At 42.9% G+C, this 17,342-nt stretch overlaps 1 protein-coding gene across 7 annotated transcripts in view; it reads left to right on the forward strand.

Moving 5' to 3' along the window:
* Positions 1-17,342, forward strand: part of KIF9 (kinesin family member 9) — a 252,267-nt gene that overhangs the window by 69,541 nt on the left and 165,384 nt on the right. For 5 of the 7 annotated variants that reach the window (XM_033931868.1, XM_033931864.1, XM_033931870.1 and 2 more), the window contains 3 exons: positions 3,586-3,810; positions 5,819-5,902; positions 10,322-10,414. In XM_033931868.1, the coding sequence (XP_033787759.1) occupies positions 3,586-3,810; positions 5,819-5,902; positions 10,322-10,414 (402 nt within the window). The remainder of the gene's footprint in view (positions 1-3,585; positions 3,811-5,818; positions 5,903-10,321; positions 10,415-17,342) is intronic. The other 2 variants (XM_033931865.1, XM_033931867.1) reach the window with 2 other exon arrangements.

The following is a 17,342-nucleotide window of genomic DNA, read 5'->3' on the forward strand; positions in this document are numbered from 1 at the left end:
ATCCATCCCAGGATACTAAGGGAGGTCAGAGAGGTTCTGGCGGGTCCTATTAAAGACTTGTTCAACAAATCTCTGGATACAGGAGTGGTTCCCAGGGATTGGAGGAGAGCGGATGTGGTCCCTATTCACAAAAATAGTCACAGGGATGAAGCGGGAAACTACAGGCCAGTGAGCCTCACTTCAGTTGTTGGAAAAATAATGGAAGTGTTGCTGAAAGAAAGGATAGTGTACTTCCTTACTTCCTTGAATCTAATGGGTTACAGGATCCAAGGCAACATGACTTTACAAAAGGTAAATCGTGCCAAACGAACCTGATTGAATTTTTTGATTGGGTGACCGGAGAGCTGGATCGAGGACATATGCTAGATGTAATTTACCGTATTTGCCGGCGTATAAGACGACTTTTCAGTACCTTAAAATCCTCCCCAAAGTCGGGGGTTGTCTTATACGCCGGGTACTGTTTTACATGTACTTACTTTACATTACAGAGCTGCACGGGGACGCCCCTAGGGTCGCGGGGATCCCGTGGGGACACCCCCTAGGGTCGCGGGGATCCCATGGGGACGCCTCCGAGGGTCGCGGGGCTCCTGCGGGGCTGGATGCTCAGTCTTCTGGATGTACGCGGCTCTTCTTCTCCCTACCTTCTCTGCTTGCAGCACAGAGCCGAACGGAAGTCTTCCCGACGTCAGCGCTGACGTCGGAGGGGAGGGAGGGCTTAAACAGCTGTAAGAAGGTAATTTAGATTTGCGGTTAAGGGCAGGGAGGTTTGTCGGACCGGGGCTGTTGTCGGTCGGTCGGGGAAGTGCCACAAAAGTAAGGGAACCTGGCCGGCTGTGCTGCACCCGGGGCGGTAGAGAAGGTGTGCGGAAGAAGGGGTCGTCTTATACGGCGAGTATAACACAAAACTCTATTTTTTAACTAAAAGTTGGGGGGTCGTCTTATACGCCCAGTCGTCTTATACGCCAGCAAATACGGTACTTAGATTTCAGCAAAGCCTTTGAATACGGTTCCTCATAGGAGGCTCTTGAACAAACTTGAAGGGCTGAAGTTAGGACCCAAAGTGGTGAAATGGGTTAGAAACTGGCTGTCAGACAGATGCCAGAGGGTGGTGGTTAATGGAAGTCGCTTGGAGGAAGGAAAGGTAAGAGTAGAGTCCCTCAGGGTTTGGTGCTGGGGCAGATTCTGTTCAATATGTTTGTGAGTGACATTGCTGAAGAGTTAGAAGGAAAAGTGTGCTTTTTTGCAGATGATACCAAGATTTGTAAGAGTAGACACCGAAGAGGGAGTGGAAAATATGAAAAAGGATCTGCAAAAGTTAGAGGAATGTTCTAACAAAAACACATTTAGATAATTTCATCACATAAAAAGCAGAACAAGGAAAAGTTTATTATCAATAAGGTGACAGCCAATGATGAGGCACCATGTAAAGCTTCCCGCAATTTGAAAAGTGGCTTTGCGGTAGAGTGGTGGGGCTGAGGCTTCCCTTTGAGATTTATTACTGACGTTAACAATATAGATTCCAGGAGGTAAACGCTTATATGAGATAGTACTGGACTTTAAGCAACATTCTAACTTATGCCACAGTTTGTTTGGACACATTAGCATTTCAGCTTCTGAACTGACACCAGTTTGTACAAGCCTGTGACTTCAGCAACTACAGCAAAATGCAGGAATAGGTCTCACAACCTGTAAAAGTCTCCCATAGTTTCTATCTCAGCAGCCATTAGGAATGATAGGAGGGAGATGGGGTTTCACATCTAGTCACATGGATGTTATTAGTAGAGCACAATGAAGGGGGTGGGGGAGGGGTGACACCAGAGGGGAGAATGGTTGTGGAGAATCACGGTTAAGTGCACATTAATACTCAAATTCTTACCATGATCACAAAAAATGTGTCTATATGAGATTGTCTCAGACCTCCTGACCTCTTTGTCACTTTTGTTGAGGTTGTTGTGGTTTGATGTCTTTCTCATTCTCACTATCTGATCCAGGGACTCTGACATCTGCTGCCTAATAGCCAGGTTATGAAACATGCAACATGCGGCAAAGATTTTGCACACCTTTTTTGGACTGTAAAGGAAATGACCCCGGACCAATCTAGGCATCTGAACCTTGATTTCAGTAATCCAAAAATGCATTCTATGATGGCCTGGGTGGTAGTTGGTGTCCTGTTATAGCAAACCTGCTGTGGCATCTGGGGATGCACAGTGAGAGTCATGAGCCACTCCCTGAGGGGATAAGCATGGTCACCTGCATTTAGGGCAAAAGAGGACAAAACGTGTTAGAAAAGAAACATATTGGTACATCTGTTGCATGTGTCATCCCCCAGAACACTGAGCCAATGCTGCTCATGGCCCTGTGCTAAAAGGAGAGAAATGTGGTCAATGATTAAAATTTTTCTTTGGAGAAGTAAGATGGTACTCACCGAATAGCCATCCCCCGGATCTCTCCTATAGAACCAGTCATGGATACCCAAATGTGCCAGTACATAGGCATCATGAATACCCTACTTTGAAGCTATCTTTGGTCATAAAAACTTGCTTATTAAATAGATACCTTTATAATGCTACTATATCCCCCCCTTTTACCAAACCATAGCGTGGTTTTTAGTGCTGGCTGCGACGATAACAGTGCCAATGCTCATAGGAATTCTATGAGCGTCGGAGCAGTTACCGCTGTGACTGGCGCTAAAAACCGCACTGCGGTTTTGTAATGGAAGGGATAATTCTTCAAAATTCAATCTAGGTTTTAACCAGCTATCCCACTCTTTTCAAAATTTTATTGGCTTCCAATTAAAGCTCAAACTATTTTTAAGGTGTGTTCCATGACTTTTCTTATTCTTTATGGCTTCTCCCCTACGTATTTAGTTCCTCTGGTTCATCTAACATGTAGAAATTTGGCTTTGACAGATAGGTCACCTTTATTATTACAATACCCTAACCCAAAGCGGATGAACTATAAAGTTTCAAGTTTATTAGGATTTTATATACCGCCTATCAAGGTTATCTAAGCGGTTTTTACAATCAGGTACTCAAGCATTTTCCCTATCTGTCCCGGTGGGCTCATAATCTATCTAACGTACCTGGGGCTATGGAGGGTCACAAGGAGTAGCGCGGGGTTTGAACCCACAACCCCAGGGTGCTGAGGCTGTAGATCCAACCACTGTGCCACACACTCCATAAAATCATATTTAGTAATATTGTTTCTTATCAAACAATCTACTGTTGGATATCATTACTCATAAAAATAAGGATGATCACTCATTATGTTCTATTTAGAAAGACACTTAAGACATCTCTCTGCATTTTTTAACATACCTACTTAGCATAATACTTATCATAATCAGTAATTATTGTACTCTTTCTGAGTATGCCCAGTTTCTTAAATTCTGTGAATTGCATAGAACTCATATGGGACTTTGTGGGATAGAAGTGTTTATTGTACTGTATTGTATTGTAGACAAACCTTTCTGGAGGTTGGTCATGTCAAGAAATTTGTACAGTGTTCCATCTCGTGAATTTCAGTGGTTTGGGTTTATAATACATATTGCTTACTAATCATTCTTATATCTGATCATTCATGCAGGTGTTCAGAGAAATTGAAGAACGTTCAAATTATCATATCAAGGTTCGAGTTTCCTATTTGGAAATCTACAATGAGACTCTTTTTGATCTTCTGTCCACCATGCCAGATATCATGTCTACAGATACTCAAATAATAATAAAGGAGGACTCGCATGGAATTCATGTCAAGGGTTTGTCTGTCCATATTACCAACAGTGAGGAAGATGCTTTGAATCTTCTTTTTGAGGTGAGAACAGATTCTAGGGCTTCTTTACTCCTAATTCATGCCAAAGCACACTGCTTAAAAGTGTATAACTCCCTGCTTTCACTATGAATATGGGGAGGGTAATTAATTAGATAAATAGGCTGTCCATCCTGTATGCAGATATAACTGTGTGCAGGGATCAACAGTGCACATGCTTTTACCTATGGGAAAGTACGCAGACTCAGAAATAGGTACTGTAGGTTGGGGGAAGGATAATCATGCATTTTCAGAACTACAGTGCTGGTTTTCTGAGAAAAAGTGTTCACAGAAAATAGGAGGTGCAGATCTTTGCATGTTCATTTTCCTTAATCAATTTTCACAAAGGGAAAAAGTACATGTACACTTAAAGAATTGGAACATCTACAAAAGCACCCATGGACATTAGATCTATCCATATAATTTTGAAAATTGTCCTAATAAGCATCAAGCTCAGTGGCATAGGTAGAACTGAATGGATTCTGGGCAGAAAAATTAAGATAGTGTAACAGTGCAAACAGGGTTTGAGTCTGGGCCAGTACATAAACAGCTAGACATGAGCACAAAAGGTAAAGGAAACTTCTTTATTAACTCAAAAGAAAGGAAAATCCTGTACCCTATTTCTTCACAGGGCCAGGCATAGACAGAACAGTTTCTTGTTCAAAAAGTTCTGAGAGGGGCCTGTAGCTAACAGGACCTAAAACATAGACTGTGGCTTGTGATTGCCACGCACCAAACACAGTCTTCCTCAGTCAGACAAACAGGGTCTGGCCCCAGCCAGATGAAATCTGTAAAGCTGCTACTTTGTCCTCAGTTCATACATTCACATCTCACTACTGTCACTAGGTCGTATCGAGGTGGAAGATGACTTTTTCTTTCTTAAAGGACCCTCGGCCACAAGAGGGCATCCACTGAAAATCAGGGGCGGGAAATTTCATGGCGACACCAGAAAGTATTTCTTCACCAAAAGAGTGGTTGATCATTGGAATGAGCTTCCAGTACAGGTGATCGAGGCCAGCAGCGTGCCAGATTTTAAGAATAAATGGGATGCACATGTTGGATATCTAAGAGGGTAGAGTTAAGGGGAGGGGTCATCAGAGTGGGATCTCCAAGAGTGCAGTAAGGGGGAGGGTCAATTGAGTGGGCAAACTTGATGGGCTGTTACCCTTTTCTGCTGTCATGTTCTATGTTTCTATGTTTATTACAAAATTTATTTTTTTAATGGCCAATACTCTCTCCATCCCATTCTAGTAAGCTAAGGAGTTCCACATAGTAACATAATAGATGACGGCAGATAAAGACCCGAATGGTCCATCCAGTCTGCCCAACCTTATCCAGGGACAGCAGACAGATATTCTCACAACCCACCCACCTCCCCTGGTTGGCTTCTTAGCTTGCTTACAAACCTGAGGTATTTCGAGCATGAGTCAGGCGGGAAGGCACTCATGCATGCGCGGTGTGGGCAGTGTATGAACTTTCTTAAATTATTAAAGTGGCGATGCACTTTTAAAGCTGTCCGTACCAGGGCTCCATGGATGACGTCACCCACATGTGAGAATATCTGCTTGCTGTCCCTGGATAACACCTGTTACGGTAAATAATTGTGCTTTGTGAGAACTATGTAAGTGTTAGTGCCGATTCCACTCAGGTAGGTAATTAGTTCTGTTCCACCTTATTTTATGTTATGTTCCTTTTGAAATTGTTTCTTGATTGTATCCATTAAAAGCAGAGCAGATTTGGCTTTGTTGGAAAGTTCACCATGCCCCTCCTTTTTATTTCTCCTCTTATAGTGCTTTGGTACGAACTAAGAAGCTGCAACACAGCCCAGAGATATGAGGTGGAGCCAAAAAAATTTACATGATGCCTTAACAACTTGCGATTAGAGGTAAATAACCCACTAGTTCAAGACTCGTATGCCTTTGATTATCAAGGTAAGAACCTAATCTTCCCTCATTATATTCATTCTTCTTCAATTTTTAACATACTTGCCAAACTTTGATTTTGGTATTTACAGGGTGAGACCAACAGGATAATAGCATCACACATTCTCAATAAAAACTCTTCCAGATCCCACTGCATTTTTACCATCTACATAGAGGTAAGAATAGCACACAGAATTACTGTAATTTGGCAGTCTTCTTGAGCAGTTTAAGAGGATCATTTTCCAGTGCATTTCCTTGGGTAAAAGAGTGATTTACCCACAGAATTCTTTTATATAAAATTGCCCTCCCATTATGTGGGTAAACTTAGGGCTCCTTTTACTAAGGTGTGCTAGCGTTTTTTAGTGTGCGCCAAAAACTAACACCAGCGCAATGGAGGCGTTAGCATCAGGGCATGCGGCATTGCAGTGCGCACTAAGCGTGCGCTAAAACCGCTAGCACAGCTTAGTAAAAGGAGCCCTAGATCTGTATGCATATAGGTTTATTCAGGAAGGGTGGAGGTATTTGTCCTTAAAAGCATTCTCTGAAAATTAAAGTATAAGTACTGTGGGCATAACCACAGGTGGGGCTCAGCTGGGCTGGACTTGTCTTTTTGATTCAGGCTCACTGGATACATCATTCTGTAGCTGGCAGGGATTCTCAAGCCATACCAGCTGAAGAAATCTAGAGCTGTCCATAGTAGCTAAAGTGCAGCTTCTAACACTGGCACCATGCCCCTGCTAAAGCTCAGCTTTAGCTGATTTGGACAGCTCCAGATTTCTTCAGCTTGTGAGACTTGGGGATCTCCACCATGTAAGGTAATTTAGGGAGGGGGGAAAGAAAGATGGAAGAGGAAAAAGGCAAAAAAAGGATGCATTTAGATGCTTTTAAAACAGGTCTATCGCCAAACATCTAAAAACAAACCAGGACCTTTTGTTAAAGGTTTGACTATGCCTGACAAGCGTGCAAGTCCTAAACCTGCCCAAACCATGCTTCTAACATGCCCCCTTAAGATTTGGATGTACTGGAGACAAAACAATCAGAAAGACATTAGAAAGTCTATTTTGAGAATGCCCACTTGGACGTTTTGACTAGTAAGACGTCCAAATGCTGGTTTATGCTGTCTTTTGGACATCTATCTTTTTTGAAAATGAGCCCCTTAGTGCATGCTAATGGAATTAGTGTGTGCTAAATGCTAAGAAGCCCATTTTATATAAAAGTACCTACCGTATTTGCCGGCGTATAGGACGACTGGGCGTATAAGACGACCCCCCAACTTTTAGTTAAAAAATAGAGTTTTGTGTTATACTCGCCGTATAAGACGACCCCTTCTTCCTTCTCCACCCCTTTGTATTCCCCCATGTGCTTTCAGCGTTCTTCTCCCTCCTCTGTCTTCAAGTGCTTTCAGAGTCCTTCCCCCCCCCTCCTGTCTTCACCATGGCATTTCAGCGTCCTTCTCCCCCCCCCCCCTCCTTCTCTACCGCCCCGGGTGCAGCACAGCCAGCCAGGTCCCCTTACTTTTGTGGCACTTCCCCGACCGACCGACAACAGCCCGGGTCCGACAAACTTCCCTGCCCTTAACCGCGAATCTAAATTACCTTCTTACAGCTGCTGTAAGAAGGTAATTTAGATTCGCGGCTACAGGGCAGGGAGGATTGTCGGACCCGGGCTGTTATCGGTCGGTCGGGGAAGTGCCACAAAAGTAAGGGGACCTGGCCGGCTGTGCTGCAACCGGGGCGGGGCGGCCGCCCCTCTCTCTTGGTACTCTCTCTCTCCTTACCTGCCATGCCTGCAGCAGAGCCGAACGGAAGTCTTCCCGACGTCAGCGCTGACGTCGGAGGGAGGGAGGGCTTTGTTTAAGCTTTGTTTAAGCCCTCCCTCCCCTCCGACGTCAGCCGCGCGACTGAGTACATCCAGCCCCGCAAGTAAGGGCATGTAAACTGTACCCGGCGTATAAGACGACCCCCGACTTTGGGGAGGATTTTAAGGTACTAAAAAGTCGTCTTATACGCCGGCAAATACGGTAATTAAGAAAATAATTTGTTAGTATCTGACCTCTTGCAATGATGTGTGTGCAAGCTGGATTTTTGATGGAGTGTTATATGTACAGTGAAATCTATTATATACCATAAAAGCCAGTTTCCTTCTGTCACCTTTCCCCAAAAGCAGAGCTGGTTTTAGACATGCTGGGGCCTAGGGCAGAAATTAAGGAGGGGGCCCCTCTTCTACCTACCCTTCTCCCAATTTCCACATGCACCATTATTACTACCATATACATATAAAACAATTTTAAATTACTTCTTCACACACAAAACAGACCTTCACCAAATACAGAACAATAGATCACAAATTAGAAATATGAATACCAGAACAGAACATGAAACCCCAAAATGTTAAACTCAGCAAGTATTTCGTTTTCTACTAAACACAATCAGTGGCATAAGCATGAAAGGGGGCTGGGCTTCCCACTTTGAGCTTAGGCCCCCCTCAAAATGAACATCTACCTTGCTGTAGCTGGTGGGGATACCCAAGCCTCACCAGCTGATGACCACCTCCTCCCCATCCTCAGGTCCAATGACCAGAACTTTCCAAGTTCTGCAGCTTGCAACAGTATTCTAGAGCAGTGATTCCCAACCCTGTCCTGGAGGAACACCAGGCCAATCGGGTTTTCAGGCTAGCCCTAATGAATATGCATGAGAGAGGTTTGCATATGATGGAAGTGATAGGCATGCAAATTTGCTTCATGCATATTCATTAGGGCTAGCCTGAAAATCCAATTGGCCTGGTGTTCCTCCAGGACAGGGTTGGGAACTACTGTTCTAGAGCTGCTGCTGCTGCTGCCTCTCCACTCCTTTGGCTTTCATGCATGCATGAAAGCAGTGGCAGCTTGAGGATATGGCCACTAGTTGCAAAGCTTGGAGATATCTGGTTGCTGGACTAGAGGAGGAGGGTTTGGGGGATCTCTGCTAACTCAAGTATTTATATTTTGCATTCAAGTGGGGAGAAAATTTAGTCCCTGACCACCCATTTGGGCTCCAGCACCCTCCCCCCCCAAAATTAGCCATTTGGCTATGCCACTGAATAGAATACAAATATATTTGTGATGTACATATTGCAAAGCTAACATATTCCAGTTAATAAATTCAAAATAAAACACTTTTTCTACCTTGTTGTCTGGACGTTTTGTTTTTCCATCATCTTGCTCCCAGTTTCTCTTTCTGCTTTTTGTCTATCTTCTAATTCTCTTTCCAATGTCTGCTGTCATTTTTTTCTCCTCTTCTCACTTGCTCCATTCCCTCACTATGCCTTTCTCCAACATATTGATTTTTCCCTTTCAACTTTTTTCCTTTTTTCTTTTGTGCCTCTGTCCGCTGAAATCTTGCCCTCTTTCTCATCCTTCTACTTTTAAAATTTTCAGCTACCTATCAATTTTCCACCTCCTTATTCTGTAGCTCTCCTATTTTCCATCTCACTCCTTTCCCAGCGTCCTGTTTCCTTCTGTCTATTCCCCATTACCACCACTGTACTCACTGCTTTCTCTCATCCTGTCATTCCCCCTTTTGACCTCTTCCATGTGGCTCAGGACTTCCAGGATATCCTTCCTCTCTTCTCAGGCTATATCTCCCTGCCCCTTTCTCTTCATCTCCTAGAATCTTCTTATCCCATCTTTCTTGCCTCCTATGGGTCCACCTTTCACCCTCTCTCCCCATCAACATCTCTCCCTCTCTTTTCTGTTATTCTTCTCTCCCTCCTTGATGCAGAACAATGGGAGTGAGAGAAAAAAGAGATGCTGCAACTCTCTTTCCCTTCCCCCCCTAGACATAACATTTCTCCCTCCCTCCTTCCCCTCCTTCCATCCCCAGGTCCAATTTTTCTTCCTTTCTCTTCCCAACTGCCCTCCCATCCCATATCTCTCACTGCCTCCCCAGGGTCCACCATCTCTCCCTTTCTCTTTCCAACTATTATATCCTCCTATTCTATATCACTCCCTCCCTCTACACCATCATCTCTGTCTTTCTCTTCCTAGCTGTCCTTCCTTCAAGTATCTCTTTCCTCTTTCTTTCACAGCACCCCATGTCCAACTTTTCTCCCTTTCTCTTCTCTCCTTCCAGACCACTGCCCACCATCTCTCTCTAGTATCCTGTTTCTGGCCCTATAAGTTCTTCCCCTTCATCCCACCCCCCCAGGTCTGGCACTTCTTTGAAACCCCTCCCCCTTTTATAAAACCACATGACTACATACATACCTAAAAAGTATGTATATACATCAAAGATTGTACAAGTACCTACTTTTGCACAATATGCATAAAGGCATTCCATAGGTCATAATTTAGGTGAAGCAGAGGCAAAGCTATAATGTACATATATTTTACAAAATACATGAGTACATGCTCAAGAGTATACACATACATTTACAACAGGTTTGCAGCAGCATTTGGGTGCTCTTGGGCTGGTACTGGATGCATATTTTATAAAGGTACACAAGTGCCTTTGTTGCCTCCTTAAAATAATCTTAAAATAGACAATGCCTTTTGGGAATTCTCACAAATATAAAATCAAAGCCAAAATATAGCATGCTGCTTCTTTTTTTTTCCCCAGTCTCGTGCAAGGTGCTTTTCAGATGCAAGATACACTTATTCAAAAATAAACCTGGTGGATCTGGCAGGTTCAGAGAGGCTTAAGAAGACTAGGGTAAGCAGGTGATAGATTCTTTTACTGCTGAGTAGATCTGCTTTCATTGATCAGCATATATCTTACCCTTTTGCTTTAGTAAGTTTGATACTGGTTTTTCATTTTAAATATTAAAAAAAAAAACCAAAAACAATACTTTTTCAGACATGGACAGGATAAGAAACATATTCTTGTCCTTCTGGAAACATTCCATTGCATTATGTAAATTCTGCAACTCTTTCTGTTATTTCACTTACATTGTGAACAAAAACATTATCTTGCCTATCATGCAAACTTTAAAAATTCTTTGGCAGTAGCTGCAAAAGCAGTACTACTTATGCATTTATTGTTTATTTCTATTTATTTACAGTATCTCTTTCTCTGAAGACAAACAGGCATAATATTCACACATATGGGTGACATCATCCACAGAACCTGGTCAAGACACTGCCAAGTGCACTGTCACTTCAAATTTTTTGGTAGTGAAGTAAATGCTGCTTTATTTACCTCATTGGAATAACTACGAGACGGCATTGTATCTTCCAAAACAGACAAATTACAGCAGCAAAGGCATAGCAGAAAGAAATATATTGTCAGTTCAGAATATGCAATGGATAGTAGAACTTGCACTCATATGCTTAGCAGGGGGCTAGCAGTTCCCCGTAGCATAAGTAAGTGAATCTCTCTGGCTCTGTGATGCACATGTTTTTTTATACAGAGAAATTCTTCCTTTGTTTCAAAAAGCACATCCCCAAACTCTGGTCATGTACTTCCCTATTGGTACAAAAAATGTATACCTAACTATTCCTCCCCCCAGTCCACGCCTCTCTCACTTCCCCCCCCCCCCAGGAGGGGGGCCCGAGCAGAAACAGAGAATTCTTCTTGAACTTTCTTCCTCCAGCTCTGAGATCTTATCACCTTGCAGATGCTAATTTGTGGTTTTACAATTCTGTGCATCTTCAGGATGGCGTCCTTGTAGATAGTCTTATGCAGAAAGTTGGCAAAGGTGACCTCCAGCACCCCAGCTGTGCTTGGTTCCCATAACTTGCTTCAGAGACAGGCCAGCCTGGGTAAGAGTTCTGTCTTGGTATCAGGCTCCTACATCTCTTACTCCTCTTTCATCCTGCAGGGAATGTTGCTTGTTATAAATGTTTTATGGCTTTCCAGGGTGCCTGGCATATGTGAAGTCATACAGCACTGATAACAGTTCAGCAGAACCTTGGAGAAGTATCCTCCCAGCAGGGAATGGAGACAGGAACTTTGCAGCACAAAGGCCAGCTGGGTTAGCATTTCAAAGGATACATGTGTTCACAGACTGCAAGGTACAGGCTGGGCAAGGCTATGGGAAAATATATGTTAAAAATGTCTGTAGTGTCCAGCATACACAAGTGAGGCCACTATGTCCAGTTTATCCATCTGTATGTCCAGGTTATCCATCTCAGCAGTATCCATACCGCACATGTGCCTTTGCCTTTCCACCCAATGTCGGCAAATAGGACCCATCAGTTCTTTGGAGCTGAGAAACTGTGTCTTCAGTTCTCTCTTCAGGGCATTGAGGCCCTCTATTACTAAGCCTGAAGCGCTAAATACTCTGGTGTTGCTCCGTCACTCATAGGAATTCTATGAGTGTCGGAGCATTTATCACTCCGGGCGGCAGTAGAAACCTCTACAGTTAGTTAGTTAGTAAAAGAGGTCCCAAACTTGTATTCTTCTTTTGTGCCTCCCCATATTTATTTTTCATTATTTTATTCATAGTTCTTTGTTTTTATTGTAATATTTTACCCAACATTGGCTTATTTTCATGTAAGAAAGCTAAGAAGATTCTTCCCCTTCTAGGCATATCACTGCATCCTCCAAGCGTTGATACACAGAGCATCTCTCTCTTTACATCCAGATGATGTCTCCTCATAAGCATGCTTAGACTTTGAGGTCTCCTATGCCCTGACCACTGGTACAGCAGAATGCTTCCATACCAGTGTCTCTTCTGCTACCTGCACCGTCTCACCAGGAGGAGATCCAGGCTATGCTTAGACAAGAGCACTGCCAAAAAATTTAAAATGACAATGTACTTGGCAGTGTCCATACAGGGTTCTATGGATTATATCACCCACATCTGAGAATATATATCTGCTGTCCTTTGAGAACACCTGCTACAGGTAAATATATTTGTTTTTCCAAAATATGCCCAAGCCATAGTAACAAAAAATATATATGGCCTGATATTTAAGGGAAGATTATGTTCTTACCTTGATAATCTTCTTTCTAGTAGAAAGGCATATGAGTCTTGACAAGTGGGTTATTCACCTGTACTCACAAGTTTGTTTAGAAGGTATCTATATTTTTTGGCAACAGAGACTTTCTCCACTTGAGCCCTAAAGCATGAAAAGCCTGCTACCTGTACCTTGAGGGAACCAACCACTAGACCTTTCACTAGTCCATCCTGAAGAAAGGTTAGGGCCACCGAAAGCAGGACTTGAAGTGGCTCCACACTATCCTTGTGCTCCAGTGCTGAAACGACTTCCAAACCTTAGCATAGACAACAACTGTTGCCAGCTTCCTAGACCTTAGGAATGTGGCCATGACCACCTCTGAATAGCCCTTGCACGCTAAGACCATACACTCAAGAGCCATGCCATAAGCTCAAAGCATTCCAGATCCCCCAGGGCCACTGGACTCTGTGAGAGAAGATTCGTGTGAAGAGGCAGCTTGAGCCATTAGTCCCTCTGCAGATGAGCCAGATCCACGTACCATGGACTACAGGGCCAATCTGGGGCAAACAGGATCACCAACCCTGGATGGTCTGCTATTCTTCAAATGACTTTGCCTATTGTTGAATGATGTTGCCTATCAGCTGAAACTGCAACAAGCTTACTTGTTGGATGCCAACATCAGATCAAAAGCCAGGGACTCCCACTGGCTCACAATGCTATCAAAGATCTTCTGGGAGAGACACCACTCCCCTGGATCCAGTGTCTGCCTGCACTTTCTCCATCCTTGCCATATGCGCTGCAGACAGTGCTTGCAGGTGGACTTTGGCCCAACAAAATAACAATTGGGCTTCCTGTGTCCTGTATGAAGCACTCTTATTGCCTCCCTGCATTAGCATTGTCAAGTACACCCTGACTACCTTGCCTTCCAGGGATCGCTCCATCTGCAGTGCCAAATGAATAGCATGCAGCTTCAGTCTGTTGATCGACCATTTTTGCTGAGAGGGTAACCAGTAGCCCTGAACTGGGTGGCCATTTCAGTGCCCCACCCTTCCCCCAGCCGAAGAGATTGGCATCTGTTATTAGGATCATCCATTAGGAAATGTGGAGAGGTAAGCCCTTCGACAGCAGGCTTTGGTATGCCCCCAGAGTCCATGTCAGTAGCATCTGGAGAGAATCTGTTTGTGGAGACCAGCGAGACAGAAGCATTTCCTGTAGGATGGAGGTGAGCCTTTGTCCAAGGTACATCTGTGGACACCACCATCAACCCTAGCACTTGAAGATAGTGCCAAGCAGTGGGAGCTTGCATCACCAGGAACACCAGTATCTGACTTCTGAGCTTCAGTTTGCATAGCTCTGATAGAATAACATGGTCTTCCTGCCATGTTGAAGTGAATTCCCAGGTACTCTAGGGTTTGGGTTGGCTCCAGGTGACTTTTCAGAAAATTGATCACCCAACCCAAGTCTTGCAAAAGTTGGATAACTTGTGCCACCACCATGTCACAATCTTCCTTGGATGGCACTCTGATCTGTCAGTCATTGAAATACAGATGCACCTGGATCTCTGCCTTGTTCAGATGTGCTGCTGCAACAACCCTTACCTTGGCAAAGGTGCTAAACCAAATAAGAGCGCTGAGAACTGAAAATTCTGCTCCAACACCTCAGAAACTTCCTGTATGCCGGAAAAATGGGAATATGCAAGTAGTGCCTCCATTAAATCCAAAGAGGCCAGAAATTCCCCTGGCACCACCGAGGCAATAACCGATCGAATGGTTTCCATGTGGAACCAAGGCACTTTCAGAGCTACATTGACAGACTTTAGATCTAGACTTGGCTTCCAGTCATCTGAGTCTTTCTTGGGCACAAAAAAGTATATTGAGTATTTGCCCAAGCCCGCTTCTTCAGCTTGAATCGGTTCTAAAGCTTATCAATCTGAGAGACATTGCACCATTGCCCAGACCTTTATTACTTTTTCTGAATGTCCAGCAGAGGAGTCTACAAATAAATCCAGCAAAAGCCCTCTCTAGTTTCAAGTTTAATAATTGTTTTGATTAATCGCTTTGTCGAATTTCAAAGCGATGAACAAATTAAAATTACAATTTCTGGGGAATAATACAAACAGAACAATACATATTAACTTACAATATTAATTAAAAAAAAAAAATTACGAAAACAAACTTAAAAACACAAGGAAAGAAGGGAGATGAAATACAAATCATTATAGGAAAGTAGAACAAAAAAGGGAGAATACAAAATGAATAACAAAAAAACAGTGGAATATAATACAATAAAATATTCTAGACTGCAGTAAGTTTCATCAATTATCAAAAGCGTCTTTGAAGAGAAATGTTTTTAAGTTACTTTTGAATTTCTCAAGATTCTTCTCTTCCCTTAAATAAATTGGAAGGGCGTTCCATAACTGAGGTGCCGTAACAGAAAAAATAAATTGTCGTCTTGTATTGATGACCTTAAGGGATGGAATGTCCAGCATTATAACATAATATAACATAACTTTATTCTTCTATACTGCCATAACCAAGCGATTTCTAGGCAGTTTACATAAAAGAATACTGGACAATCATCAAAATACAAATGATTAAAAATACAAGTTTCTTACATATACATAGTGTAAAATTTTGCTAGCAATAGTACCCACAGTTAGGAAATAAATTTGTCAAACAGCGCTGACTTAATTCTTTTTCGAAATGCACCATAAGGCATAACTCCCCCAATGTAATTGCCCAGCCATGACTGCTGCTTACCCACTTGGAATGCAAGAGTCTTATCCAAAAAGGTCTTGTATTTGCAACCCGTAATTTTTGGATATGCGAATAAATGAAAATTTCTAGTTTTCCTCATTGGACTGTACAACACAAAATGAGATAAAAGATAAATTGGGGTTAGTCCCCAAATCAACTTGAAACAGATACAAGAAAATTTGAATAGTACTCGCGCCTCCACCGGTAACCAATGCAGCAATCAGTAGTAAGGACTAATATGGTCATTTTTCTTCAGACCATATATCAGTCGGACAGCTGTATTCTGTACTATTCTCAATTTTCTAAGTACTTTCTTTGAAGCTCCCAAATAGACAATATTACAATAATCCAGTATGGATAGAACTAATGCCTGCACCAATAATCTAAAAGATAGAGGATCAAAGTATTTTTTAATAGTCTTTAATTTCCATAGTGCAAAGAAGCATTTTTTAAAATCACTGAATCAGTATGTTCTATCATGGTTAAATGACAATCTAATGTGACTCCCAATATTTTTATAGATTTGGAAATCGGGTAGCCATAGTCATTTAAGCAAAGTGATGGTTTAATTATTTTGTCATTTGGGCTGGCTAGAAAAAGTTTAGTCTTTTCTGTATTAAGTTTCAATTTAAAATTGATTGTCCACTGCTCTATCAAAGTCATGATATGTGAAATTTGTTTTAAAATGTCAGTAGTAAAATTACTTAAAGGCATTAAAATGGAAATATCATCTGCATATATATAAAAATTTAAATTCAAATTTTGCAATAGATGTTCTAAGGATGAAATAAAAATATTGAATAATGTGGGTGAGATTTGGTCTGATCAAATCCTTGCCTAGCCCTCCCAGTGAACCAATAGCCTCCTATCTGGGGCAGTTCGGCTGCTAGCCTGACATTATTGGGACTTCTTGAAGGCTGCTGTGAAGCATGAATCTGAGGATTGAGCCCACCTGGGGCTTTGAAACCTCTGTCCAGAGCCCTGAATCCATGTCTTAGTGGAAAACACAGCAGAGTTCTGACAAAAACATTGAGACCCATGGAAAGAACCATGATCCACACCCCAAGGAACATATGGTATGCTGTCTGGCAAAGACTTAGTTTGATGATCCACCACACTGGCCATAAAATCATCTAATCCCTTACCAAATAGCATGTGACCCTTAAAAGGTAGTCTACTCAATGTAGCCTTGGATGCAGAATCTCCAGCCCATTGTCTAAATCCAGAGCATCCAAAGGGCGGAAATGGAATAGGCTGAGACTTTGCTCATGACCCTGAACACATCATAGGAAGCATTTACTACATAATCTACCTGCAAAACCAGTAACTGGGGTAGGTGTCCTCCTCCATTGTAAGAGCCTGGTGCAAGATAGTATGGCAGGTGCATGCTACAAAGGAAGCTGTTGGCACTGCCTTCAATCCCAATGCCAATGGCTCAAATGGTCATTTTAGGACCAAATCCACCTGTAGTCCTGAGCATTCTTTAGAATCACCCTTCTTTCACTAGGCAGAGAGGTAACCTGAGCAGCCAAGGAATCCACCTTAGGCAGGACAAACAGCTCCTGAAAATCCGGAGCCAGTGGATAAACTTTGCCATGGTCCTGGCAACCTGCAAGGGACCTTCCAGAGACTTCCAGTGCTCTGTAAGCATCAGGAGAAGGAAAGAACTTGATCTGGGGCTTGGAACTACTCATACTGCACACTGGACACTGAAGGTCTGCTGGGGATTCCAGGTTCAAGATCCACAAGAACTCAGTGATGACCTCCAGCATAGTCGCCGGCTAAGACTTTGATAGGAAGATAGGACTCAATTAGGAAACCAAGGAGGCATGGGGGCCCCTTCTGGTGATTTAGACAGGTCATGAACTGTTTGGGCCGCCGCGGGAGCGGACTGCTGGGCAGGATGGACCTATGGTCTGACCCGGCGGAGGCACTGCTTATGTTCTTATGTTCTTAAATAGATGGCACACCACCTGGTTCAGA

This window comes from Geotrypetes seraphini, chromosome 2 (assembly GCF_902459505.1).
Source record: "Geotrypetes seraphini chromosome 2, aGeoSer1.1, whole genome shotgun sequence".
Lineage (NCBI taxonomy): Eukaryota > Metazoa > Chordata > Amphibia > Gymnophiona > Dermophiidae > Geotrypetes > Geotrypetes seraphini.